Source organism: Bombus terrestris, chromosome 6, assembly GCF_910591885.1.
Source record: "Bombus terrestris chromosome 6, iyBomTerr1.2, whole genome shotgun sequence".
Lineage (NCBI taxonomy): Eukaryota > Metazoa > Arthropoda > Insecta > Hymenoptera > Apidae > Bombus > Bombus terrestris.
Genome location: NC_063274.1, coordinates 311,489 through 335,795, shown reverse-complemented (window position 1 = coordinate 335,795; position 24,307 = coordinate 311,489). Strand labels below are relative to the sequence as shown.

Here is a 24,307-nt window from a genome sequence, read left to right as displayed (position 1 = left end):
CAGGATTCTAAGCGAGTCTTTGGAAACCGAAATAAAGCGAAAGTGGAAATTTAGACGATTCCGGGACGGCAACGGAAGAATAAATATTCCGATAGAATCGGTAAAACGTCCGAGGGAAATAGGAAACGCGATTTAAGAGGGATCCTCGTGACAGCGACGAACGAGAGAAAAATGAGATGAGATCGTTCGTCAATTTCGAGGAAACGATCGATCGACGAAGCTCCGACGAACGATGTTTCGTTTCGCGTTACCAATCGTCCTTTCTCTGGCTTGATTTACGTGTCCGATCCTAAGACCGCGATAAATCAGCGAAAATTGCGTATAAACGCGGAAACGTGAAATTCCAAGCCCGAATATCGACTCGTTTTATTTGCCGTTCGTATCGACGACGAGATCTACCCGGCTGTATACACCAGTACGTAGAGGGAAGCGATTTTATTTGCGAACTAAACTTTCGCGTAAAAGCTGGAATACCGATTTTCCGCCGATCAATCTCTTATACGTGTACGCGCATGCCTAATCGGTTCCATACATACCGCTTCCCTCCGCTATACGATCCTACGATATTTATTCGTATTCGTCGAAACAATCGCGGTTTCGTTAGAAAGAAAGGAAAACTATACCTCATGGTAACGACCACGTGTAGATTGTTACGCACTGTCTTCACGTAGACGGAAAACAGGTTGCTTCTATTGATCTGTAGGCCAGCTTCTTGCGCGTGGCCACGCATCGAATGAAAGATCTTTTCCATTTCATCCGCCTTGTAAATATTTGGCACGTCGCCGTTGTTTAGCACGCTGTTCAAGTCCTCCAGCATCGAATCGTCTTTTATCTGAACGACGGAGCGAACGAATCTTTTCTCCTTTCTTTATGCTTGTGCTTAACGTCTTAAAAACTAAACTCGAAGAGAAAAATGTCGCCTGCTAACGACAACTTTCACAGGCTCGAAACAGGAAGAAGCGAACGATTACCATTAATAAATACTTTTACCTTCTTCTCGAACACGCCTGCTATTTACCGAACGGATAACGATCGATCGCGAGGGAAGCTCGTCGATTCGAACGGATAACAAATAGAAAATGGACAGATAAAAAATAGAAAGAACGAAGCAACGATTATCGCGATATCGTCTCTATATCCTGGAAATTATTACGGTTCTTCGAATATACCAGAAATGTCGCTCTTCGAGTTCGATCGATCGATAATACGAAGAACGCGCGTATCACATCGTGTCCTACGAATTTCGATTATTATCGATAATATCGAAAACCGACAAAGCGAAATTCTCGAGAAGATAGATCGAATAAAATAGATATTTTATAGATACGGGTAACGATCGATATCGAGATCTCGTAATTTACCTGTGTGTCGGAAAATAAAAAGACGATACATTGGTTCTGTACACCGGCCTTCATCATTGAATTTTTAATGTCGTCGCGCCAATCGCTCGACGCGTATGCGCTGCTCAGCTCTATTTGAAAACAAGCGTAATCTTGCATGTTCGAGGCTAGTCTCGTTAAGCTCTGTCGTCCTAAACAAGGATAACGATGTTACGTTTAGAACGATCCCGATGATACGAAGAAGCGCGTTCCTCGTCGATCGAGGATTTATCAAGATCGAGCTATGAAAAAATCCAAGAAATCTGGTAAAAAGCTGGATTACGTGTAAAAAGCTTCTTCGAGTTCGTACCAAGTTTCTCGATATTTATTTTATCGATCGTTCCAAGAGTTTCCTCTTTGACGGCTAAACGTGCACGGAAATTGGTCGGCGCGAAGAAACGAAAGAAGTAAAAATATAGAAAAATTGTTCTCTACGTCACCCGATCCACCCATTCCCAAAAGTAGAGCGTTTCCTCTAGGCTGTCGTAGGATTCGATTAATCCTGCAGATATGATCCATAGCGTCTTGGAACAGTACCAGCTTCATGGGTGTCGTTGTCGAAGCATTGTAATCTTCCAAGAATTCCTCCAACACGTGTTCCATCTACGAGCAATATCGGTAACTCGCAACGCATTCCAATTATCTGGTAATTGGTATATCGACGCGAACGATCGACAAAACCTTTGTACGCAGTGCATAGAGCTGCAAATGGATTCGTTATCGAACGACGAACGTCGTGGACGATTCGCGTTATCGATCTAATACGAACAAACGCTTGCCTTCTTCCGATCGGTTATTTCATCGTACTGTTTGCTGGTCCCAACAAAGTCACCGAAAAATAACGTTACATCGCCGACGATTTCCCTGGGATCGCATCGAAACTCTCTGCTCATCGTATTTCGTAAGAGGTCGTCGAACCATTTTCGGTCTTGGTCGTTCACCAAACGATCGCTGAACACTCGTACGTTCTCGTGGTACCAGAGTAACAGCAATTTTTCTCGACGCTGCATCATAAAATCGTTTCGACGTTATCGCATCGACGAGCGTATCGTTAACGCCGTTACCTTACGTGGATACGTTTCGTACAGTTACAGCAGCTACCCCTGTCGTTAACGTTCGTATCGTCGGTACAAAGAAACACACGCGATATAACCGTATTTTCCGCGTTGCGATAATCCGTTAAATTTATAAACGACGCGAAAGCGATAAAAGTCGAGGCTTTACAAACCTTTATTTTTGCCGGATTCATCATGAGCATTCCTTGGAACACTTTGCCGAGATCGCGAACGTTATAGGTGTAATGAGACTTGTGAGGCGTCGGCAGCAACTGCTTGCATATAACGGTGTATAAATCCAACGTCGAGTTGACAAAAGCGTCCAACATGTGCGCAAAGTGCGGCGTCGCGGACAGCCAGGCGTTTAGAATCGTTCCAAAGATGTGTCTCTAGCGTAAAAACGTGGACCATTTTTTCGTTAATCTACGTCTGCTTATTGCTCGCGTTTTAAAATTCGTCGGTCGAACCAAGATCGTGGCTCGGCTGAAAAACTTTTATTCGTCGGAAACGACGAGATAGGCGGGTTGCCTAAAATCCAAATTGTTCGCGGCGACAAACGATCGATAGAAGGAAAAAGATTAAAACAACGAACGGATCTCTGGAACGATGGACTTTGGAGATATTTTGTAATACGTATTTGCCACGTGGCAAATAAGGAGGAACGCGTAGAATTTAAAAGAATCGGCAACAGAATACGCGACACCTACGTACATCGCTGGTCGTTTCTCCTTACTTTCGTCTCGCACGAGCTACGCTTTCGGACATTTTTCACATTTTTATCGAAAACGGTTGCATACCCGACACGAATAAGTACACTCCCCGAATGGAAGGTAACGCGTGCCCGCGTCGACCTTGCCCGATCTAACCAATTTAAAACGTAGGCCGGGGGAAGAAACAGATTCGAACGGGGGCTTGACGGTTATGGCCACTCGTTACTAGCGAAATCGGCGATCAAGATAAATTATGGCAGGCAGTGGCGCGACTTACGACGACTAATTGCAGCGAGCACGAGGGAGAGGACAAACAGAGGCAGGCACCGGCGATACTTTGTCTCTTTCACGAGCTACGATTATTCCTTGTGGGCGTGGATCGACGACTCGATGGAATAAAACCGGATAAACGTCGAGGAAAATGAACGCGACTCGGCTGTGCTGGAAGTTACCCATGGTAGTCAGCCATCGGCGTTTAAGGGGTTTCACGCATCTAGCGCTTGGGGCTGGCTGTATCGAAAGATCGATTTTACGGTCGCTTTTGTTCCAACATACGGTTGGAACGGTCGAACAACGACAGGAAAATTCCCATTTCCGATAGAATCTTTGTTCGCCCGATCGAAATCGAAACTTTCAACGCTTTGGTCCGCTTTCTTAATTACTTCCGGCTGTCTATGCGACGGTCACCGTAATCGTCGCGCCTCGCTCGTCAACCGGCTGAAAAACGTCCTTTAAGTATTACCTTAGCGTCGTCTTCCATTTCCGGGAATGCAATGAAATGAAAGTGTCGCAACAGTCTGTCGGTTATTGGATTTCTACCGCCACCGGGCGGTCCCATCGCACCCACGAAATTGACATCCTCTATCCGGCTGAACGAACCGATCTCCTTCCGGTCGTACCATCCTGAAATATTTTCATCGCTGCGGCTCGATTCGCGGTACAGAACAGAACGCGGTAAACGCCTCGCTCGGCTCGTGGAAACCGGTTAAATCGCGTTTCGAACGTTTACGAATTACCTCGAAAGTCCATGAATTGTCGGAGCAATTCGATAGGAGGCTGAGCACCGTACGTGTCGAGAGCGGGCATGTTCAAATCGTCGATGAAGAAGACTTGCTGTCGAAGCAACGGTGGCCCGTACACGTCTTTGCGCCTTTTCGTCAATTTTTCGTCGATCAAATCCTTTTTATCGCCGACGAACCACGAAACCATCTTTAGTTTCCCGATTTAACGAATCTCTTCGATTTTTCTTCTTCGTACTTTATATCCTTTATATCGTTTATGCGTATCGTTTATACGACCTATCCCATACCTGAGTTTGATTCGCGCTGGTCCTGGCAGAGAAGGTGATAAAGTCGCAGATAAACTTTTTCGGCATGTTCCTCGAGAGTTTCGCCGTTACGGTCAGTGTCTTTCCGCTTCCGGTTGGCCCGACGCACAGTGGGTTCGAGTTGTTGATCAACAGATAGCCGATCAGAGTCGCGCTTCTTACGCTGTCCATCGTCGGTATTTCCATGTCTGTTGTCACGATCGTAACGAAATAATTACGTACGGAACGAGTATCTTTGTTTTACCACGTTTCGCTGTTTACCGGCAAACTTCATCTCTGGCGTGATGTTGATCGCAGCCACGTCGTCCAACCATTTGTACCACCTTGGCGCGACCGGTTCTTGGCCGTCGATCGGATCGGTGAAGCCTCCGTCGTGCAATCTACGGGCGAAGAATCGCCATTGAAACGGGGAAAAAAGCGAGGCAAAGGGAAAAGAACGGGGTCGGTTCGACCAAGATGTACACCTGTAATCGAACACCAAACCATCGTCGGGAAACGGCAAAGGATGACGATTGTCCCTTTGCACTTTTCTCGTCCACTCGTTGAATATCAGACGACCGTTATAGTCGCTGGTCGCTCCGAGACTCCAGACCGCGGCGAAAGCTGCCCAAGGTGACAGCAATCCGGCTGCAACGATACTATCGTCATCTCGAATGTCGTGACTGGTTTTCGCCCGATAAACCCGAAAAACCCGATAAATTCGACAAACCCGACAAACCCGATAAACGCGATTAGTTATCGCGAGATTAATCTACTTTCATCGTTACATGTTCGCGTCCTGGCGGTAATTATCCTCTCTCGTGATTTATCTTTCCTAGCCACGAGAGTTTCCAAGGTTACCGATTTCGTAACGCTCGTACGCTCAATCCTACGCCAGCCAACTTCCCCATCGTTCGCTATAAAGATTTATCAGGCTTATCGCGTGCTTTCTCACGGAATATCCAATAGGTGGCGTAGACATTGCACAAATGAAAATATCTCGTCCCGCTACTTTTCGCAAAATCGAACGAAATTAGACACGTAACGCGAGCAAATGACGTCGCTCTTTGCTCGATATCGATCGTTGTCGTATCCTCGATAGTCACGATAATCTAAACCGGTTGTATCGACAACCGTAATAGGAAAAGTCTTACATACGCGATAGAACAAACTTTTCGCGACGGTTAAACGTTTAAATGGAAGCTTGCTGATATTAACCGATATCGCTGATTTCAGCAAAGATTTCGTACGTACGGAAGGTAGAAGCGTATCTCTGGTTTCCTTAGTTGAAACGATAACGCGATAAACGCATCCCTGCCTAATAAAAAAAAAAAAAAAAAAAAAAAGAAAAACAATATGCCGCGTTTCCGTTATTTTGGCGATTGCGAGCGATCGGATTTCTCGTTACGTCGGTAACGGTCGTAGCGTGTAGCGGTAGACGGTAGACGGTAGACGGCAGACGGCGATGTCCACAATTTTCCCTTTTAACGTTAAATTAAACGCTGGAAATAAGAAAAGTTAGAAAAAAGAGAAAAACGGTTGAAACTATTTCGAGGGAATAGTTCTTACGGATAAGTTGTTGGAAATTGACACTCGGCGGAGGTTTCCCGTCTCGTCCAGCCATCGGACCGATCCGAAAGTTCATCAAGTTTATGTAGGACTGTACCATTCCGGAATCGACGGTGCTTACGATTTCTCGTAAATCGTTACGTAGAACTTTCAGCCCGGGAAATAAAAACTGCCTGGTTAATTCGCCGATTTCGTCCACGTATTCCGACATATTCTGTAATTATACAGTTACGTGCTAGCTACGACGTACGTAAGTTTCAATCGGTTGTTCGCTTATCCGTAGAGCGCTTACTTTGGGCAATCGTTTTAACCAGCAATTAACGAGGGGATCGAGACCTAAACCTTCTGGCTCTAGATACACCATGCCGCATCTGACCATCGGGGTAAAGATTAAAATCGTCGAACAATCACCGCCACACGATCAACCAGCTAGTACTTTTTAAGCATTTTTTACCCATTTTTTACGCTTTTTTTTTTTTACGCTTTCTTTTTTACGTATCAGCCTATACACGATAGGCACGCACGTTGCTTTATCGTAGCACGATTGTCGGCGTTTACGGTCGGTCTCTAAATATAAATGTAAATATAAACATACAATGAAGATAGATGTAAATCCAAATACGAATATAAATATGCCGTTTCTTTGTTTCGTTCGTTCGTTGACGTTGAGCGACGCTCGATGCGAATCCTACGTACTCGTACGTTATCGGCCTAAGCCCAATTCCTTCCTCTGTATTCGTCTATAAGCATAGCTAAGGGTTTAGGGCCGGTTTGGCGCGTAATTTCGCTTATCGCGTTGTTTGACCATCGAAAAGAATCGTTGGTCAAAGTTACGGTTTACATCGTTTACGGTTATTCGGTTCTATCAACGATTCATCGATGAATTATTTTTTGCAAATTAACCTTGAAACCGTAGCCGGCGAAGCGACCCTCAGGTCAGCTACTTCGAACATCATCGTCATCGTAGGCAGGATCTTCATTATTTCACCGGAGGTTAGACAAAGTTTCTTATTGTCGTCCAACACGGTATTCATGTTCTCGATCCACAGCGCATCGACAGGTCCGTCGAAAACGTACCAACGTTTGTTTGAATCGTCCGCGGCTATCCCAGCTCTGAGCAACGTCGAGAAAATTCCATCGGTCCTAACAAAAATGCATTTCCTTTTAGTTCTCTCGACTATAAGCGCGACTTTCCAGCGGTAACAACTTTTACGGCAACGGCGTGCTGAAAATTTGAACGTAATTTTGCGACGCAATTTTCACGGAAGAGAATTTTTCTGCCAATATTTTCGCCTGTTTGTTCAAGCGCGAACGGACAAACTCGCGGTAGACGGCAATCTCCGTTGTTTGTTTAAAATAAAAAAAAAAAAATCGCGTTGCGTGATCCGCGTACTCGCCGAATATATGCCGGATACGTTCTCTGAAATCGCGTTTTCACGCAACAGAGATACCGTACGTTTCGCGACAAACGAAATTGATTCTTTCGATGAATTTCACGTTTTTACGAAATCGCGATCTGTTACACGACGAGAAATAGCTTGCACATTGGCATTCGAAAAACACGAGCGACCGTAGAAAGGTTCGTCCACTTAAGCGAAAGTAAAGTTTGCAAACGTATAAGCAAACGCTTGGTATAATACAGCGTCGAAATAATCGATAATACGAAAAGGCTAATAATATTTATAGAGGATATCGCGTTTAAATTCCAGATGCCTGGCATCTTTCCCATTACCGATATTCGCGAATCTTCGTTAAGAGCAATATTTCTTTCGCTCGCATGTACGCGCGATACAGCTCTTAAACTTTGTTCGATCCGTTATCCCGATTTCACTCGTCATTCACTCACCATTCACGCGTGTTAAGATCGTATTCGCCGTACAGTTGACCCATCGTAATTGATTTTGGATTCAACACATGCGTGATCACAGTCGCGAATGGTTTACCGCTTGGCTGTAGTTGTCCCTTCAGTTTCGTGCACGCTTCCTTCAGAACCTCGTAGCACTGCGACAAAACGTATTCGAATAGCGTTATGCGTTAAAAGCGCGTTAGCGTTAAAGCATTAAAAAGAAAAAGAAAAAAAAAAAAAAAAATCTATCGATTAATTTCGTCATTTCGTTATTCGAAGCAACGCAGCTGGTCGAAGAAGGAAAATATTTCGCTCAATTAGACGCAACCGACTGCAACGAGTCGTAACGAAGCCAACCAAGATACGCTTCTCTCTCCACTCTCGCTATATCGTATCTCTTATCCATTTTATCGATAAGCATACCTATATACGTATAGAGAAGCAAATCCTTAGACGATCAGACCCAGAAAAAATATCATTTCAACTGTTTTATACATAGCGACGAAGAAATGGAATAGAAAATAATCAAGATAATCGACGATAGTAATAATAATTACAATTTAGTTTAAAGTAAATAAATATAGTGTACGCGAAGATACGCACGTTGTATAAGGATTCTTATAGGTGGCACCGTCCAATCGAAAACAGCGTAGCATTTCGCAAGCTGCACGATCCGGTTTAATTAAATTCGCAACGAGTCAGACCTTGAGATATAAAATTGCGCAAAATGCCTGATCGAAGATGCATAGGATTTATAAGAAGGAGAAATAACCTTCTTCTTCGAACGTTAAGCTACGCTACGACAAAGTTGTAACAATCCCTGCAAGTAACGCGACCTTACACGGTCGATTTGAAAAATCGAATATCGCAATGGGAAAACTTTCGAATCGAAAGATCAGCAGTCTGGTTGCTTCGTCGCGCGTCGACTCGTTTCACTGCAAGTTAGTACGTTATGATACGTGTGTACTACTTTGCCAGATGTCGCCTATCGCTCAGCGAGACGTAATTTTCGTTTCGTACGAGTTGCTCGATCTGCCATAAGACGGTATCGAGGTTGAAAGTGGCTTGGAAAGCCTGACGTTTTAGATTTTCAAAGACATTTCGCGGGACCATACGAAGCGTATTCACGACCGATAGAAGGCGAGCCAAGGTCGGAAAACGCGCGAATCGCGCGTCGTGGCGACGGATGCCGCTGGCACGGCGTCGCGTCGTTGCGTCGTTGCGTCGCCGCGTCGTCCAACGGCCCCCCGAGAGAGCTTGCGAAGCGCATGCGAAGGAATTCGATGGGCGGCAAACTCGTCGAAACCGTGAATCGTGTTTCCAGTTTATCCGACGTCGTTTCTCGTTGCACGACGCGCCGATACCGCCGCTCTCGTCGACCGTTTCTCTCCGAAATACATCGCGTCACACGAAAGAGCTAGATTACTTCGTTGAACCGTACAATTGCCATTCATTTAACCTGGTTTTAAAACAAAAAGAGAAAGAAGAAAAAAAGAAAAGAAAAGAAAAGAACAAAACCGTATTTCAGTGATTTCGAGGCAAACGAAAGACCTCGGTCTTCTCGTCGTACGCACGATACAACGATATAACAGAATTTGTACGTTCGATCGAAAATCTAAAATCAAACGTGTAATTTAATCGAGCGTTTGCTCGTACTCGTCGATGCAATGGTAAAAGACGATACACGGTAGGTAAAAGCAGCGCGATCAACAAAATGACAGGATCCAGAATCAGACGCTATCCTAGCCTTGGTGAATCGAACGACGCGTTAGATCCTCCATGTGTACGGAAATGAAGCGAAACCGTTTGTTCTTTCTTTTTTCGAATCTCTATCGACACGCTTGCTGGAACGTTGTCGAAATTCGTACGAACCAGGATGATTACGACGCGTTCGACGTTTGATAAAACGCTGCAGAAAACACTCGGAGAATAGGGGGACAAAATCTGCGATTTCGAGACTACTTTCGCGAAAAAAAGAAAAAAAAAAAAAAAAAAGAAAAAGAAAAAGGAAAAGAAGAAAAGTAGACGGGATATGTATATTCCGATGAATATAATTCGATTCGCAACCGTGTGCGAATATCCCGAACGACGGATAATATCGCGAAAGTAAAGTGGAATTTACACGAAGCTGTGATCGGTTAGCTTCGTCTCTCTCAACGAGAAGAACTGGAAAGCTGGTGGCTCGGGAAAGAAGAGAAAAAGTCGACCCACGAGATCGGAATAACGCGGAAACGACTTGGCTGGGAAAAAAGGAATTGCGAGTTTGCTGGCGATAAACGTTGGAAAACGGGCGGAACAAGTCCGTTCGGAGTAAAATAGAAAAGAACGTAAAGACTCGGCCAGTGTTCGTACAAAGTAGCGAATTTTCGCGTTCGACGACGCATCGCATCGAACGGAGAAAACCGTCGCACTGTCGACTCTCGTGAGATTTCATCGGATACGAAGATAGTTTTCGGACAGGCTATCCGATCGATACTCGTCTCCTCCGGTTGCATTCCACTTTCAGGTATTCGCGCATTCAGCCGCGCGATCGCTTTTACCTTACCATTCCAGGGAAACTGACTGGATCGTCGAACGGACTCGCTGTCGCTCTGTAACGCACGGAAACGAAAACGACGCACTATTTTATGGTAATTAGATATAGGTCGAGGATAAGATTTCGTAGGCCGCTCGAAAAAGTACGCAGCGTGGTATACGGAGGGCGTATGATATCTTGGAACGAACTATTTTCGTGACTACTTGGTCGCTCGTCGGGAGACTTTGAAAGGTGAACACGCTGAAACGCCGCAGGCCTCGAAGAACCTTTCGGACCAGATCACCCCGATCTTTCTTCTACGATCTACATCCAAATTACCAGAGATTAGCTCGCGGCAACTTTTAAACATTCCACGATATCGAGACGAAGAGAAGATCCCTTATTTCCCATCGGCGAATTGCGAATTTGCGAACGCGATGGATATCGATGGCCGTTGGTCGACCAATTACTCGCTAAAACGTTGTCCGTGTTGATTGAAAGTATGGAGAGACGAGTGGCGGTATCCGGCGATACGATCGCAGATACGCCAGTTTGGTGGAATGATCGAAAGATTTCAGAGATCTAAGAATACCAAAGTAAATCGACCCGTGCCACACGTACGCCACCAGTTAGAAACATTCCGTGTTTATTGACATTGTGTGGGATTTAAATCTACAAACGAAACGAGAGGAATATTTTTTTTCAACAGTTAGTTGGAAACACTTGTCACTCGTTCGCGAGTTGGAAACCTTCCGAACTGAATTTACCTCCGCACGAGTGGACAGATATTTATAATATTTCCTACTTTCACGAACAAACAAACGAACGCCCGTCGAGAGAGAATGAACGAAGAATTCGAGGAATTTCAGGAAATATCAAACGTTACGAAAAATCATCGATCGATATCCGAGAAGAACTCGAATCGACAACTTTAAGAAACACCTTGTATTCCTTATATTCGAAAATCGATCCGTCGTCGTTCGAATCGTACGATCAAAGTACACCTGCCAACATCTGGAACCCATCCTTCCGTTATCACGCGAATCGTCTCCGTAGAAAACTAGAAAATTTTTCTCGTTAGATTTACCTCGTATCGTCGTACGAGATCGTGACACGGTACTAGCACGGAAACGCGCAACAATGGCAACTAAAAAAATAACCAAAGCAATCTCACGCGGACATAGCGCTCTGGATAGTATTTCAAAGTTACGTTGAATCTCTCGACAGGCTGGATAATTCATCGGTTAGCGATAATAATCGGGATAATTGGATTGGTTAGACGCGATCGTTGTTGAAATTTTTATCGGTCCGACGAAATTCCGAAATTTTTAAACGACCAACCGACAACGGAGAGAAGGAATCGCGCGATCTTGCGATCGACGGCAGAGGGACGAATCAACGCTTTTTGCGAAAACTCGAGCGAAGATCGCGAGTGAAAATAGAAAATGGAAATCGATGCTTTCGTAGAGATCGATCTTTCGAGGCAAATCGGCGCGTTTTATGGAATATAAGAGAGAAAAGAGACATAGCAAAGAGAAGGAAAGATGTTGCCGGTCGCGTCCACGTACAATCTACGTACGAGATGCGGCGTTCAGGATTCCTCGAGCGTAGACGTATCCGCACGTTCCCGACGGTCCGCCACCCCAACCACGTGGGCCAATTTGACGCATTACGGTTACAGAAACAAAAGCTTCGATCCAAGCCTGGATCTCGAGGAGAAACCGATAGAAGCTTGTCACGCTCTCTACTTTCTACTGGATTTCTTTCATCAGTACTACATTCCCTCCATCATTTTGCTAGGCTTGGTGGGCAATCTGTTGTCCTGCGTCGTCTTTCTAAACACGCATCTGAGAATACGAAGCTCCAGCTATTACCTGGCCGCCCTGGCCACCGCCGACTTTGGCTTCTTGGTCACTTTGCTTTTAGTTTGGTTGAACAACACGCTAGGATGGAAGGTGTTCAACAAAGAGGGTTGGTGCGAAACGTTGGTCTACGTGAGCGCCGTCTGCAGCTCTTTGAGCGTCTGGTTGATCGTTGCGTTCACGGTGGAGAGATTCATAGCTGTTCAGTACCCTCTACACAGACCTCATATATGCACTATAGCCAGGGCAAAGACCATAGTACTGGTGTTGGTGATTTTGGCATTGGCCAGTCATTCCTACTCCTTTGTCACGGCCGGAGTGATCAACAGGGACGGCGAAGATTATTGCGATCTCAAGGTCGAATACTTGGAGACGATGAAGATAATCAGCATAATCGACAGCATCGCCAGTCTAATCGCGCCGCTCGTACTTATCATCGTCATGAACACTATGATCATGAGGAACTTGTTGAGGTTCAGCAGACGATTCAAGCAGTCTTCGACCACGTCCACGGACTGCCCGAGCAGAGAACAGTCCGACATCAATCTGAATCAGATTCCGGTGAGTGAAAATCCGATCGTTCGATCGTCCGACCAGATCAGGCTGCCGGTATTCGATTCAACGTTACATACCGCGATTACGCGATAAGAAAATCTTCGATCGCTAACTATATCCATGGTAAATTAGCTTTCCATTGTACGCGCTACGTACACGCGTACAGTCGCGCAAAGCAAACGCGTTCGACTCTACCAACCGTCAACGTCGTTCGATCCGGGCAAACTCGAACGTTAATACGAAATCGATGCCAAATATTAATATCGATCGACGATTATCGGTCACAAACAACGTAACGTAACTGTTTGTAATTTATTCCAACAATTATCAACAATTTATTCCACGCTTCTGTCTTTTTTCGCAAAAAGTAATTCAAACGCTTTCAAAGTCGAGCATTTAAGCGTTCGTTTGAGTATCCAAGTTTGGGTTTCACCCTGTTTCAGGCTTTTGTCGATCGCGTTATATCCATCTCGTTACGATCCTAAGAACGTAAGATCGTAAGAACGTGCATCGTTTCACCTTCGTCCTACGAACTTGCCTTTCGCTTCGACCCTTCCATTTCAATTCGATCCAATATCTTATTTAGTTCGATATTATTCGTAATAGGAAGTAAGTCAAAGAGAACCGATTCTATCGCGAGAAACGACTTTTCGATCGACTTTCGAGTGGCGGCGTTGGCACGTTGCATCGTTGCATCGTTACCATTCTCGACGCAGTTCTTTTTACAAAAGCTGTTCGGTCGAACAAAGAATCGCGCGAGTTTTTCGCTCGTGAAAGTGCCACCACAGCTTGGTTAACTTTCCTTTTCGAGAGAAACGTTCGACAGGCGCGCGCGTATTTCCAACGACTAGCGGCGAATCGAAGGGGAAAAAAGGCGACGCCCTCTCATCACGTCTCGTTCAAAGATTCGACGGTTAATGGACGTCGCTATTTTCAATGCACGCCGTCTTCGCGCTTGGCTTCAGTCTCGTAACTGGACTATATTTTTGTTTTTCTTGCGTGCAAGACAAACATCGGCGGTGAAATGCACGCTTAGAAACGTTTCCCTCGTTGTTGTTCCACTTGTTTTTCGAAAGAAACTCAAACGTTCGAGTTATTTTTTCTAATCCGGCACGATGATCTTCGAATAATGTGGTTCGCTAACCTAAACGTTTCCCGTGGATCAAGTGTTTCGACCAAAGACATTTATTTAGACGCATAAAACGCCGATCGGACCAGAGGATCGTGCGTATACAGAGCCAGTAATATATCACGCGGTAGCCACGATAGGTGCCAACTTGGACCGGTTGTCTCGATTTTGCCCTTCTTAACGCAAATGTGTTTTCGATCGCTTCCAACCTAACGAATTTCTCTTAAATTTGCTCGATCCTTTCCAAGCTTTTACTTCTCCTATCTTTCGCTTACGCGCATCTATACCATATACCATGGGCCGAAACTAGAAAGGAGACCGAGATCAACTCGTATCCTCGTCGCAGGATAACTCGTATACTCGTATATTCCGATGTGTCTAATCGTAGACGTTAACGCGACTTTTTATTATCGTTAACGAGCAGTTGGTCGAAACCGTATCGTCCTCCTATTTCGTAGGATGTTTCACGGGCAAAGCATATTTTAGAATATCCAGCGATTTTCGTTCGAACGATTTATGCATGCCAATTTATCTGTCCACGGAAAACATAAATCGAATTGCGTTAAATTATATCGATTCGATCCGACAACACGGCCAACAACGACCAAAAACAGAGAAACTCGTTATAACTTTGGAACGAGCAAACCAACGCAAACGTCGAGTTTCGCAATAGCGTATAGCCAGAAAAATTCGATCAGTTCGAGTCTATGAACTTTGAACGAATCGTCGCGTCGCTACGCGCAAAACGTTGTTCCGAATTGCCGCGTCTCTAAAGGACGCTACTTCGACGTTGCGTAAACTTCGAGATAGTCTACCGTGTTTCGGTAATTTAGATTTTACACGCGTGAACGAACGTATCACGAATTCCAAAAATAGTCGATCCGTTCGACCGATCCGATCCGACGGTGACTCGTAAAAACGTTCGCGACACGACAGCCTTTCCAACGTTCGTTCGATTCGAATCTTTCGATTTATAGCTAAATCGGATCGATCGCCTAGAACGAATAACCCCGTAAGAGTTTAAAAGCGTTGGCAAGCGTTACGTTAACGTACGTTTGCGACGCTACGTATCTCGAATTCGATCCATCTTTCGATCCCCCTTTTCCCCCCATTTTCATCCGTTCGCAGGCACATCCAGCCAATACGCGGGTTAACGACGTAACGGGCAGATTCGTCGCCTGCTGGTTTCGCAAAGTTTTACGCGATACGATTATTTAACGCTATGTGATTTACGATTCGATACGCGAGATATTGCGTGTAGCGTTAAAGACTGTAGTCTTAAAATATAACTACGAACGTACTCGTTGTAAAATTCGTGTCTCGAGCCGTTATAAATGTATAAGGCGGTTGGGTTGCGCGGGCAACTCTGCCGTACGTGCGATCGCGGAGCGCGGAACGAATAGTAAGAAAGAATCTCGCGTGGACGTATTCCGGCAACGGAGCGTGATAAAGCTGAGAGGGTAGCGCGAACTCCAGCGATACTTTGTTATTGCGATGGAACGGAAAGCAGGACACGGAAAAACGGATACGGAGAAGAGGAAGAACAAAGGAGAGAAAACAGACGCGGTCCCTTCTGCACCTAGTAACGCGCATAGCAGCAAAGGTGATTGACAAAGCAGCGCGTAGCTCGCAATTAGATGCAGGGACGACAACGGAGAGCAAGTAAAAAGACGTATTTGCGACGAAAGGGTGCGGTAACTGGGCATTTTACCACGATTCCGCGTTGATTCGCATCTCTTTATCGACGAGTCCCGAAAGACTGTCTTTGGCGTAAGTAAAGATCCGGTGTAAATCGAATCTTTCTATCTTTCACGCGTATATAAGACGAAACGTCGATTTAAACAATTTATCCAGCGTACGGTAGTCGCATAGTCCACCTGAGCTCTGCTATAGGTATTCTGTTTGCTCGTCCTTGTCGTCGATACGCAATTATCTCGTTGAAATTTCCAACGTTTCATTTTGCCGAAGCATCGACTATTCAACGTTTCGTATTTTCTCGGAAATTTATATAAAAAAATAATTCTCTTCGATATGGTTAACCAAATATGGCGCAACTTGGTATCGTTCAAGCCAGAAACGCTACAGACTTGTGTGCGTGTATCGAAGAAAAGGATCGAGGATTTAGGAGAGCGGATGAATGGAAAATCAAACTTTCGAAAAAAGAACTTTTCAAAAGGTAATAGAATGGAAAAACGAGAGGCGTAGCGTTGTTCGAAGAGTGGCGGGGTTTCCAACTAACAAAATCGTAATGAAAGAAACGGACGGATCGAAATTTAATCGATCAATCGAATCTTCGCTTTTGCTTATTATACACCGTTACGAGCGATATCTCAAAGCACACGCGCTTACACAGCTGGAGTTAAATTACGAGTTAAATCAATCGTAATAACTGTTTCTAGGTGGTTTAAATATATGTACGATATCGGCGCGAGTAAATTAAAGAGTCGCGAAAGACGTTGTTCTCGCGTGCGAAATTTTATTCCCGTTTGCGACACGGAATCGTCGGTGCCGGACGTAACGCAACGACGATCGATCACCGATCACCCAACGGAATGGAACGATCGCCTCCCGAGCTCTCGTTGATTTTTTCCCCTCTCTGCTCTCGCCTTTCGATGGTCGGTAACCGCGAATCAGCTATTTTCGATCATCGTATAAATATCTTCGGCTTACGTAACCGTCGCCATTCATCTTCGCGGAGTTTTCGATCGCTCGGCTATGATACGTCGATGCGCGTCGTTTTGCTCCGTAACCGGATCGAAACGCGCTTCCGTACAACGAACCACGCTTCGTGCGAATTTTAACGACAGCGAATCGCCGCCTATCGCTCTCTATGGATATTCTCTGTTTCGATGTTCGAGCGTAAACGGTGATCGTTCGGCACGACGGTACACTTTCGTTCGTCAATTTGTCTTTTGTGATAGTTCGTTTGTCTTTGACAGTGGAACGAATCGATGGTAGGTGGATGCAAGGGGGCGGCAACGGTCTCGGACGAATCGTTAAACGATTTTATTCTTCGCTGCAACGCGCACCGATATTTGTTCAAACGCGATAGCCTCTTTCCATCCTACCTCTGCCAATGTCGCGATAAATCTGTCATTGGCAGAAAATTATCGAGTGCTTCCCGATAAATAAACGGGGCGTAGCCACGTGACTCGTATTATTACACAGAAATGAAAAAGTCGTCGACGACGAAACGAAATTGCTTTTTCAAAAATTGGTAATTCGATTCGATCGAATTTGGTTCGTTTTCTGAAACGCGGGCTTCCCTCGACGAAACGTTACCTCGAATATCGAACCTTTCTTTCGACCGGAGATATCGTGGCACAGTTACGGTATGCGCTTTCTTTCTTCGATATTCAAAGCATTACAGCCACGCGATAAGAAATATTCGTGACGAATGAAACGCGTTAAATTTGAAACTCACGGAATCGGTAATTTCGCGTCGATCATCGTTCGCGACCATTGACTTTATCGTTACGTTAAAAACAGGATAATATCAAGATCGAGACGACGACCGCTCGTACTTGCAATTACAACACCGTCTTATCGACCCTGAAGCAAAGCCAACTCGACGATCCGAACGGCGATGCGATGCGTGCCAAATTTGTCGGCGATTAAATCGTATTTAACCGTATTTAGGTTACATCGGACTCTCGCGTTTAACAGTTGCACGATTGCAAATGAAATTACAGCGTGGCGGTACGTCGGAAACGTGGACTGTTTAACGAGTTTGTCGATCGACCGACCGACCGACCAAAATCTATCCGACGATAGAAACTTGATAGAACGAAAGCAACGGCTGTCAGGAAACGTTCGAACGTGCTGGCAAACAACCATCTCGGTCGACGCTTTGTTAAATGGGAATATAATGTTGCGGATGCAATGTTATCGGGACGAGACGACAAACGAAATCAATTGGACGACAGGAGCGTGACGTGGCGCGATGTCGCGTCAGGTCGCGACGACCGTGCGCATCTTCATCATGGATATTGTATTCCGTGCAATTTCGTTCGCCGCGAAGCCAATTTAAACCATCGAGGCGAAACTCGTGGAAAATGAAAAGAAGAGGAGCGCTTTTCTAGAGCGTGGTTCGTTGCCAAGCGCAAGAAACAACAGCTTGTATTCGCGTGCGTCGTATCGGTGGTATTACGAAAACTCGAATCGATCGAATACGGTGTTCTACTCGATCTGTTTTTCTCTTCGAGCTTCCGTTTCTCGACCGAAAATCGTCCGTTTAAAGGTTTACGAACCAAATGTATCCGCCTCTTTCGCAACGACAATTTGAACAACGACAATTTCGTTGTACGATCGTAACGATTCCCTTTCCTTTAACGGTTATCGACCAGATGATAAATTTTTATTCGCTTCCAACGAAATACGCTCGGCATCGGGAGAAGGCGGTATAGCACCGAAATCTACGGTATTCGTTAGCGGCCCCACTATGGGAATTATAGTTTACGGCCCCTTGCTATATTCCGTTCGACGTAGTGTCGCGCCTGCACCTCCTTATTCTCTTATCGTAAATTATTCAAATATTCCGCGTTTCCAGGGTCACCCGATATATCGGCTCGCTTTATCAACGCCACGCGCCGCTCTAGTCCAAGTGGGACGATCATCGAATCGCGTATACTCGATACCCACACACTCTCGCAATCGATATTACCATGAAATCTGCATAAAGCTGGCTGATTTCACACTTTGCGTGCGCTTTTCCCTCGACTCTACCGACGATATCGCTTTTTTTTAACGAGGCGCCTCTTTCGATAGACCGTGACCCGATAAGAAAAAAGAAAAAAAGGAAAAGAAGGAGAAGGTGTTTTTGATCGCGTCGGACGAATTTTGCGAGACTCGTACGTTTCGCGGCACTAAATTGTTCCTTCTATCGTTCGATCTTACGAATCCGTTGCTGATTAACCGATCGAAGAAACCAACTCTTTTCGAATTCTTTCTGCCCAAAGAATCGATTATTACTATACCGCGATAATGGCCGACTAAATAGTCGAGCGAGAAATCGCAAGAAAACCGTTCGAAAACGAATTTGCGAATAAGAACGAATAAGAAAATTTTGAGTTTCGGGTTTCTTCCACGTTACGATAACGTTATAAGGCGTAAAGGGGAAGAAAAGCCGTTATAAGAACGTTTCATTCCTCGCGTTTACATCTTTATTTTCTACCCCGATTGAAATTCTTCGTTCGAATCAAGCCCCCGTTTCATACTTTTTCAAATATTCGTTTCAGACAGTTGAAGATAGGGTACCGTTCGATCGTACGATTTTCGGCCATTTTCCGAACGATTCGTAAAGATCAAAGTTCCTCCGATCGATGTCAGATTTATACGCTAGATATAGCGGCGAGTCGTGTCGTAACTCGACGACGATCGTCGTTTGCCGATTCCAAAGCTACGATTTACGTCGAATAATCGACGATGAAAAATTAGCGAGCAACGAACGCTTCGCTTGCTCTCGAAAATAAGAAACAGACAGCTCTACCAACAGAAACAACCTCGTTAAATAACCGTTTGTTCCGCTTATCTAAAACGTTGTACAAAGATACGAGACCGTCGCTTCTATGTTCGATCGAAATGCCACGATAGAAAGCGAATAAAGATGGATGCGTTTGCAACTGTTTTCAGTTCTACGATGGCAGGAAAACTAAGCAGGAAAACGCTCCTTCTTGCTATTCGTCGCGATCCGGTGTAAATAACTTGGACGAGCCGCGTTAACCTACATTCTCCTTCTACCGGACGGCTGGTTCGCGCGATATCCGTATGCCCGTTGAAGTTGCAAATTGTTACTCGCGCTCGGAAACGACGCGTTTGTCGTTTCAACCGATACGAAGTACTTTTATCCACTTTTATCCATAGCGTATCGCCGGCCAATGACCGAATCTGTTATATATGTACGCGACAATTGCAAAAATAATTCTGCGAAAATAATTCAATCGCAAAAGAATACTCGTTCTTCTTTATTCGTGAAAATTTTCGCTCGAAGCGGACTCGAAATAGAAGAGGAATTTAACGCCGAATCACGCGTACACCCTATTCGCTCTAGATTAACCGAAACTCGACGGAAACCGCGGTGGCGAAACGATGTTGCCTCGGATATAGCTGCGAGATAAATAAATTCGCGTTTCGATCAAGAGTTTGCCAACAACTTTACGTCGACTGTACCTCTGACGCAAATACCTCATTAGTCGTAATATCTATCGTTTGATCCAAAGCAAGGATAAGTTTTTCTCGTATCGTATGGTATCGTTCACCGGACAAAACAGCATTTAAGGTGATTATGATAGATGAGACACGCGTATAGCTTATTAGAGGATCGTGGTTAAGTAACGCGTTCGTGACCAGCATGGCAAAGGATACGGTAGCCCGTCTAACCATCCCGATATAATAAGTAGGATAACGTTTCAAGAAACTGATATCGTGGCTGAAAAATTATTGGCTTCCCGTGGACCTTTATTGCCAGCGGGTTATCTCTCGTCGTAGCGGTGTCGCGTCGCTTAATCGAATCGGCTTTCTCCGCCGTGTTGTCGCTTCTAATTCGCTACGTTTCGCTACGTTTCGCTACGTTTCGCTACGTTTCGCTACGTTTCGCTACGTAGCGAAATTGCTGGTAAATCGTTGGTAAAGTTGTTCGTCGGTTTTCAGAGTGCCGGCAGCAGCAACAACAGCGCCGGCGGCATTAATCTAGGACCAGTGGTCGGAGGCCGACGGCCACCTTCGCAGCAATCGTTTCACTCGTCCAAGAACAACCATTCTCATCACTCTCGGCATCAAACCACGTCCGCGCCGCCATCAACCCCACGAAACGCTTGTCAGTTACCCGAAATAGCAACTCGCTGTATACGTAAGTACACATACGTGTATCCTTTGTGTCTACCTATGTACAGATACGTAGAAAGCGAAGCGTCTAAAACAGGCCAAACCACACGCTCGAATAACTCGCCTATTCTCTGCGAACTCTAGAAACGAAACTCGTCTCACGGTGTACGAAATTGGACGTCGATGTCGACCATGTTCCGATCTGGTTCGACTTTTTTTATCGAACATCGTTAGTCCTGACTCTCCTTAGGATCACCTTCAAACGCAACTGGTGGTTCGTTCGAGCCCGTTGGTAATTCGGTTTTATAGAAATCCGAGGAAAGAATTTTTAAGACGGATCCAAGATAGAATCGAGCGGGAGCAGGCTGTCCGCTTCTTTCTCCTTGTCTGTTCGTTTCTTTCAACGAGATTCACCGAGATGGATACTCGTACAAGAGGCATTTTGGCGTTTGCTATCGCGGGAAACGAACAGACCAGACCAGCGTAAAGCGAAACGGAACGAAACCGTAACGTTTCGTTAGAGCGACGAAACATTGGATCGTTAAATTGGTCGGCCAAATTATCGACTCGACTACTGCCGGACTACTTCCAAGCCTCTATTCTTCTCGCGATTCGTTTACTTCGAGGAAATTGTCCTCCTGATCTTTTTTAACGTCCGCGTTTTTTAACGTTTCGATTCGTAGTCACAATCGTACACGGATTCCGTCAAGGCGAGGAAAGGTTACTCGTTTCGAACGTGCGAAAAGGTCGTACGAATTTCCAAAAACAAAAAAGAATCTTAATCGCCACGTAGAGGAAAGTTGCGCGATTCGCTCAAACAGAAGGCGAAAGTCGAGTTATTCGAACGTCGCCGCGGAAATTCCTTGTACTTGCAATACTTTTTCTTTCTCTGTTGCAGATATTAGATCGTCCTCGAGGAATCTCGTGTCAACGAGGAATCAACAGAGCATCACGAAAATGCTGCTTCTCATCAGCACCGTTTTCATTCTTCTCAATCTGCCGAGGTAAACGGTCGTTCTAACGACGTCTACGGATAATAAATACAAATTCATTGCGTTCGTTTGCGCGTAAATCATTTTCCTTTTGCTCGCGTCGCACATTCCCGCATTCCTATACATACGATTCTTCCGACTAGCTGGCAACTTTGATTTACCAGCGAGCAAACTCTCGTTTTCCAGTTACGTGATCCGATTGTGCGTGTTCTTCTTCACGCTGGCCCGCAAGAACACGCCCGACCTGCTCTGGTGTTTGCAGCAGTTCTTCATGCTTCTCTATTACACCAACTTCAGCATCAATTTCTTATTGTACGCAATGTGCGGCATCACGTTTAGGCGTTGTCTGCAACAGTTGCTGCGCAAGATACTGAAAACTATGACCAGGTACCATTGCAACCTACGAAGATACATATAGGAGCGACGGAAACGTTTTCGAGCAAATTCAACTATACAACCCAATCGCGTCGCGCGACGCGCACGACCATTGTGTTTCTCACCCTCGTTGTTTTGTCGTTGTCGTCGTCGTCGTCGTCGTCGTCGTCGTCGTCTTCGTAATGCCGTTCGATTCGACTATTCACCATCGATTTACTAACGCGTGTAACGCGATCAAATATCCATGTCGAGCCGCTTTGTTCCGCTGTCGGAGGTACCAAGCGTGAAAAGTCTGACGTTCGTGGCTACGTTGTTCGATCGTGTAAGCGAGAAACGAAAATAGAAGATATTTATCGCGTTAGCGATTTACCAGTTTACAACGATTACGAGTTAATCGACTATGGAGCGACGCGCGTTTTCATCTTTGCAAGATCTTTCGAAATTTCGAGTAAACGCGATTATCGGTGGTTTGAATAAGTTAAAAACGAGTACGTATCTCGCATACATATCCTATTCTATACCATTGGAATCAAGATAAAAGGATATTATATTAAAAGCAAAAGGACAAACTTTCGACGACCTCGACACCTCGGTTTAATACACACGTATCTAGCGTAGCATCCATCTTGGAACGTTGCATGGAAAAATTCGCAGACTCGGTGTAAAATTCGTTATTTCTATGTGGCGTCTACTTGTATCGTGAAAACTACCTATTGATTATAGAAATTAGACAAATTATACGGAACTACGCGTGTATCGTTACGCTTTGTCAGTGCTCCGACTTTCGATCAAATTTCCCACTTGGAACGTTCGACCGAATTACCTACGCGAGTAAACGATAAATGTCTCAACGTTTTGTAAGCGTGTCTTTGTTTAAATTGTAAATCATTCGTCTCGCACCGCTCAACAACCTCGTAAAATACCAACGAAACTTGAAAACTGTCGAGCGTTTAAAATTCAATGGCTACCTAATTACCTAATTACCTAATTATCTAATTATCTAATTACCTAATTATCTAATTACCTAATTACCTAATTACCTAATTGTCGATAGAGTAAAACTCGGCGTAATCGATACGCGAACGCGCCGAGTTGGGTTACTAAAGAAAAAGATTGTTGTAATATAATCGATCGTTCGGTAGGTAATTGAAAAGAAAGAGCTCCGTAAAACGTTACTATTACGAACAACGTCGATGTCTATCTCGAGAGAATTCTTGCACCCGCTGTATCGTGTAGAGTCGTTGACGAAACTAGCAAATTCGCGTTTCCGCTTTACATCGTATTGTATCATCGGATTCCTTCGATACTTGTAAGCGTAAAGACAGTTGACGCAAGTGCGAGCGAATCGACGTAAATCGAATTTTTCAACTTTTATTCCATATCGATAGATATCTCGTGCGTATAGGATGTGTCAAAGATACGAGACAAATTCGCTTAGACGAAATTCCCTACGATAAAGAAAACCATTTTTTAGCGAATTACGTGAATTATATACGTATAAATAGCGAATTGTTTTATTTTTTATATCGAGTTGTAGAAATCGTTTTCGCGTTGTTCGAAGGTTGGATTTCGAAGGAACAGCATATTTACCGATTTATTATCGATAAAAGAAATCGCTACTGTAAATATCTCCACTAACCACTAACCGTATAACTTAGATATAAGGTAAATATTTTTAAATATACCCAAGACACTGAAAATATTGAAACCGATCTACTTTAATTACCTCGTCCCATGAGATCGGCGTACCTAACAAACGCAATTGCGTATAATTTTCTTGTTCTTTACGGAAAGTGGCCAAGTTGCCAGATAGTTGCCTCCTAGCCGATCTCGTTTTCCACCACTCTCCCCTGACATACGTACAACGTACGTACGTACAGTAGATGTACTATACCATGTTCGTGTATCCACATCTTCTTCCAACAGCGAGTTTCAACGGCATTCGTTTTGATGCGTTAAAGACGGTGGCGGTAGGTGGTAATCTAATCTAATAGCGTAAAACGGTGGTACCCGAGTAACAACGATTTTAGTCATTGGATTGGGAACGAGAAGAAGTCGACGAGGACATGGAAATCGGTCAACGCAGGTAACTATTCGGCAACTTTGGTCACAAAATTCCATAGAATCGGCAGATCTCTCGAGATCATCGAATCTTCGAACTAGGAACGCAGCTTGTTTCCCGAGTTCGATTC

The 24,307-nt window shown here is 44.8% G+C and overlaps 2 protein-coding genes across 2 annotated transcripts in view; one reads left to right on the top strand and one right to left on the bottom strand.

Annotated features, from left to right (window-relative positions):
• LOC100642909 (dynein axonemal heavy chain 1) overlaps nt 1–24,307 on the bottom strand; it is a 51,246-nt gene that overhangs the window by 13,274 nt on the left and 13,665 nt on the right. Inside the window, exons 21-34 of the mRNA XM_048406539.1 lie at nt 7,866–8,020; nt 6,923–7,162; nt 6,312–6,390; nt 6,080–6,233; nt 5,499–5,513; nt 4,733–5,119; nt 4,454–4,659; nt 4,161–4,323; nt 3,887–4,047; nt 2,608–2,823; nt 2,159–2,383; nt 1,820–1,982; nt 1,362–1,531; nt 624–832 (exon numbers count right to left, since the gene is read on the bottom strand). Coding sequence (XP_048262496.1) covers nt 624–832; nt 1,362–1,531; nt 1,820–1,982; nt 2,159–2,383; nt 2,608–2,823; nt 3,887–4,047; nt 4,161–4,323; nt 4,454–4,659; nt 4,733–5,119; nt 5,499–5,513; nt 6,080–6,233; nt 6,312–6,390; nt 6,923–7,162; nt 7,866–8,020 — 2,543 coding nt within the window. The remainder of the gene's footprint in view (nt 1–623; nt 833–1,361; nt 1,532–1,819; nt 1,983–2,158; nt 2,384–2,607; nt 2,824–3,886; nt 4,048–4,160; nt 4,324–4,453; nt 4,660–4,732; nt 5,120–5,498; nt 5,514–6,079; nt 6,234–6,311; nt 6,391–6,922; nt 7,163–7,865; nt 8,021–24,307) is intronic.
• On the top strand, nt 9,165–23,823 carry LOC105666871 (thyrotropin-releasing hormone receptor). The gene is made up of 4 exons (XM_012319344.3): nt 9,165–12,803; nt 20,575–20,773; nt 21,647–21,752; nt 21,927–23,823. The coding sequence occupies exons 1-4, from the start codon at nt 11,925–11,927 to the stop codon at nt 22,156–22,158; spliced, it is 1,416 nt and encodes a 471-aa protein (XP_012174734.1). The 5' UTR covers nt 9,165–11,924; the 3' UTR covers nt 22,159–23,823.

Bases quoted from the DNA above. Each gene is read 5' to 3' on its own strand.
- LOC105666871 (XM_012319344.3), top strand. From the start codon at position 11,925: ATGTTGCCGGTCGCGTCCACGTACAATCTACGTACGAGATGCGGCGTT. The intron at 12,804-20,574 runs GTGAGTGAAAAT...GTCGGTTTTCAG, and splicing joins TCAATCTGAATCAGATTCCG to AGTGCCGGCAGCAGCAACAA. The intron at 21,753-21,926 runs GTAAACGGTCGT...CTCGTTTTCCAG, and splicing joins ATTCTTCTCAATCTGCCGAG to TTACGTGATCCGATTGTGCG.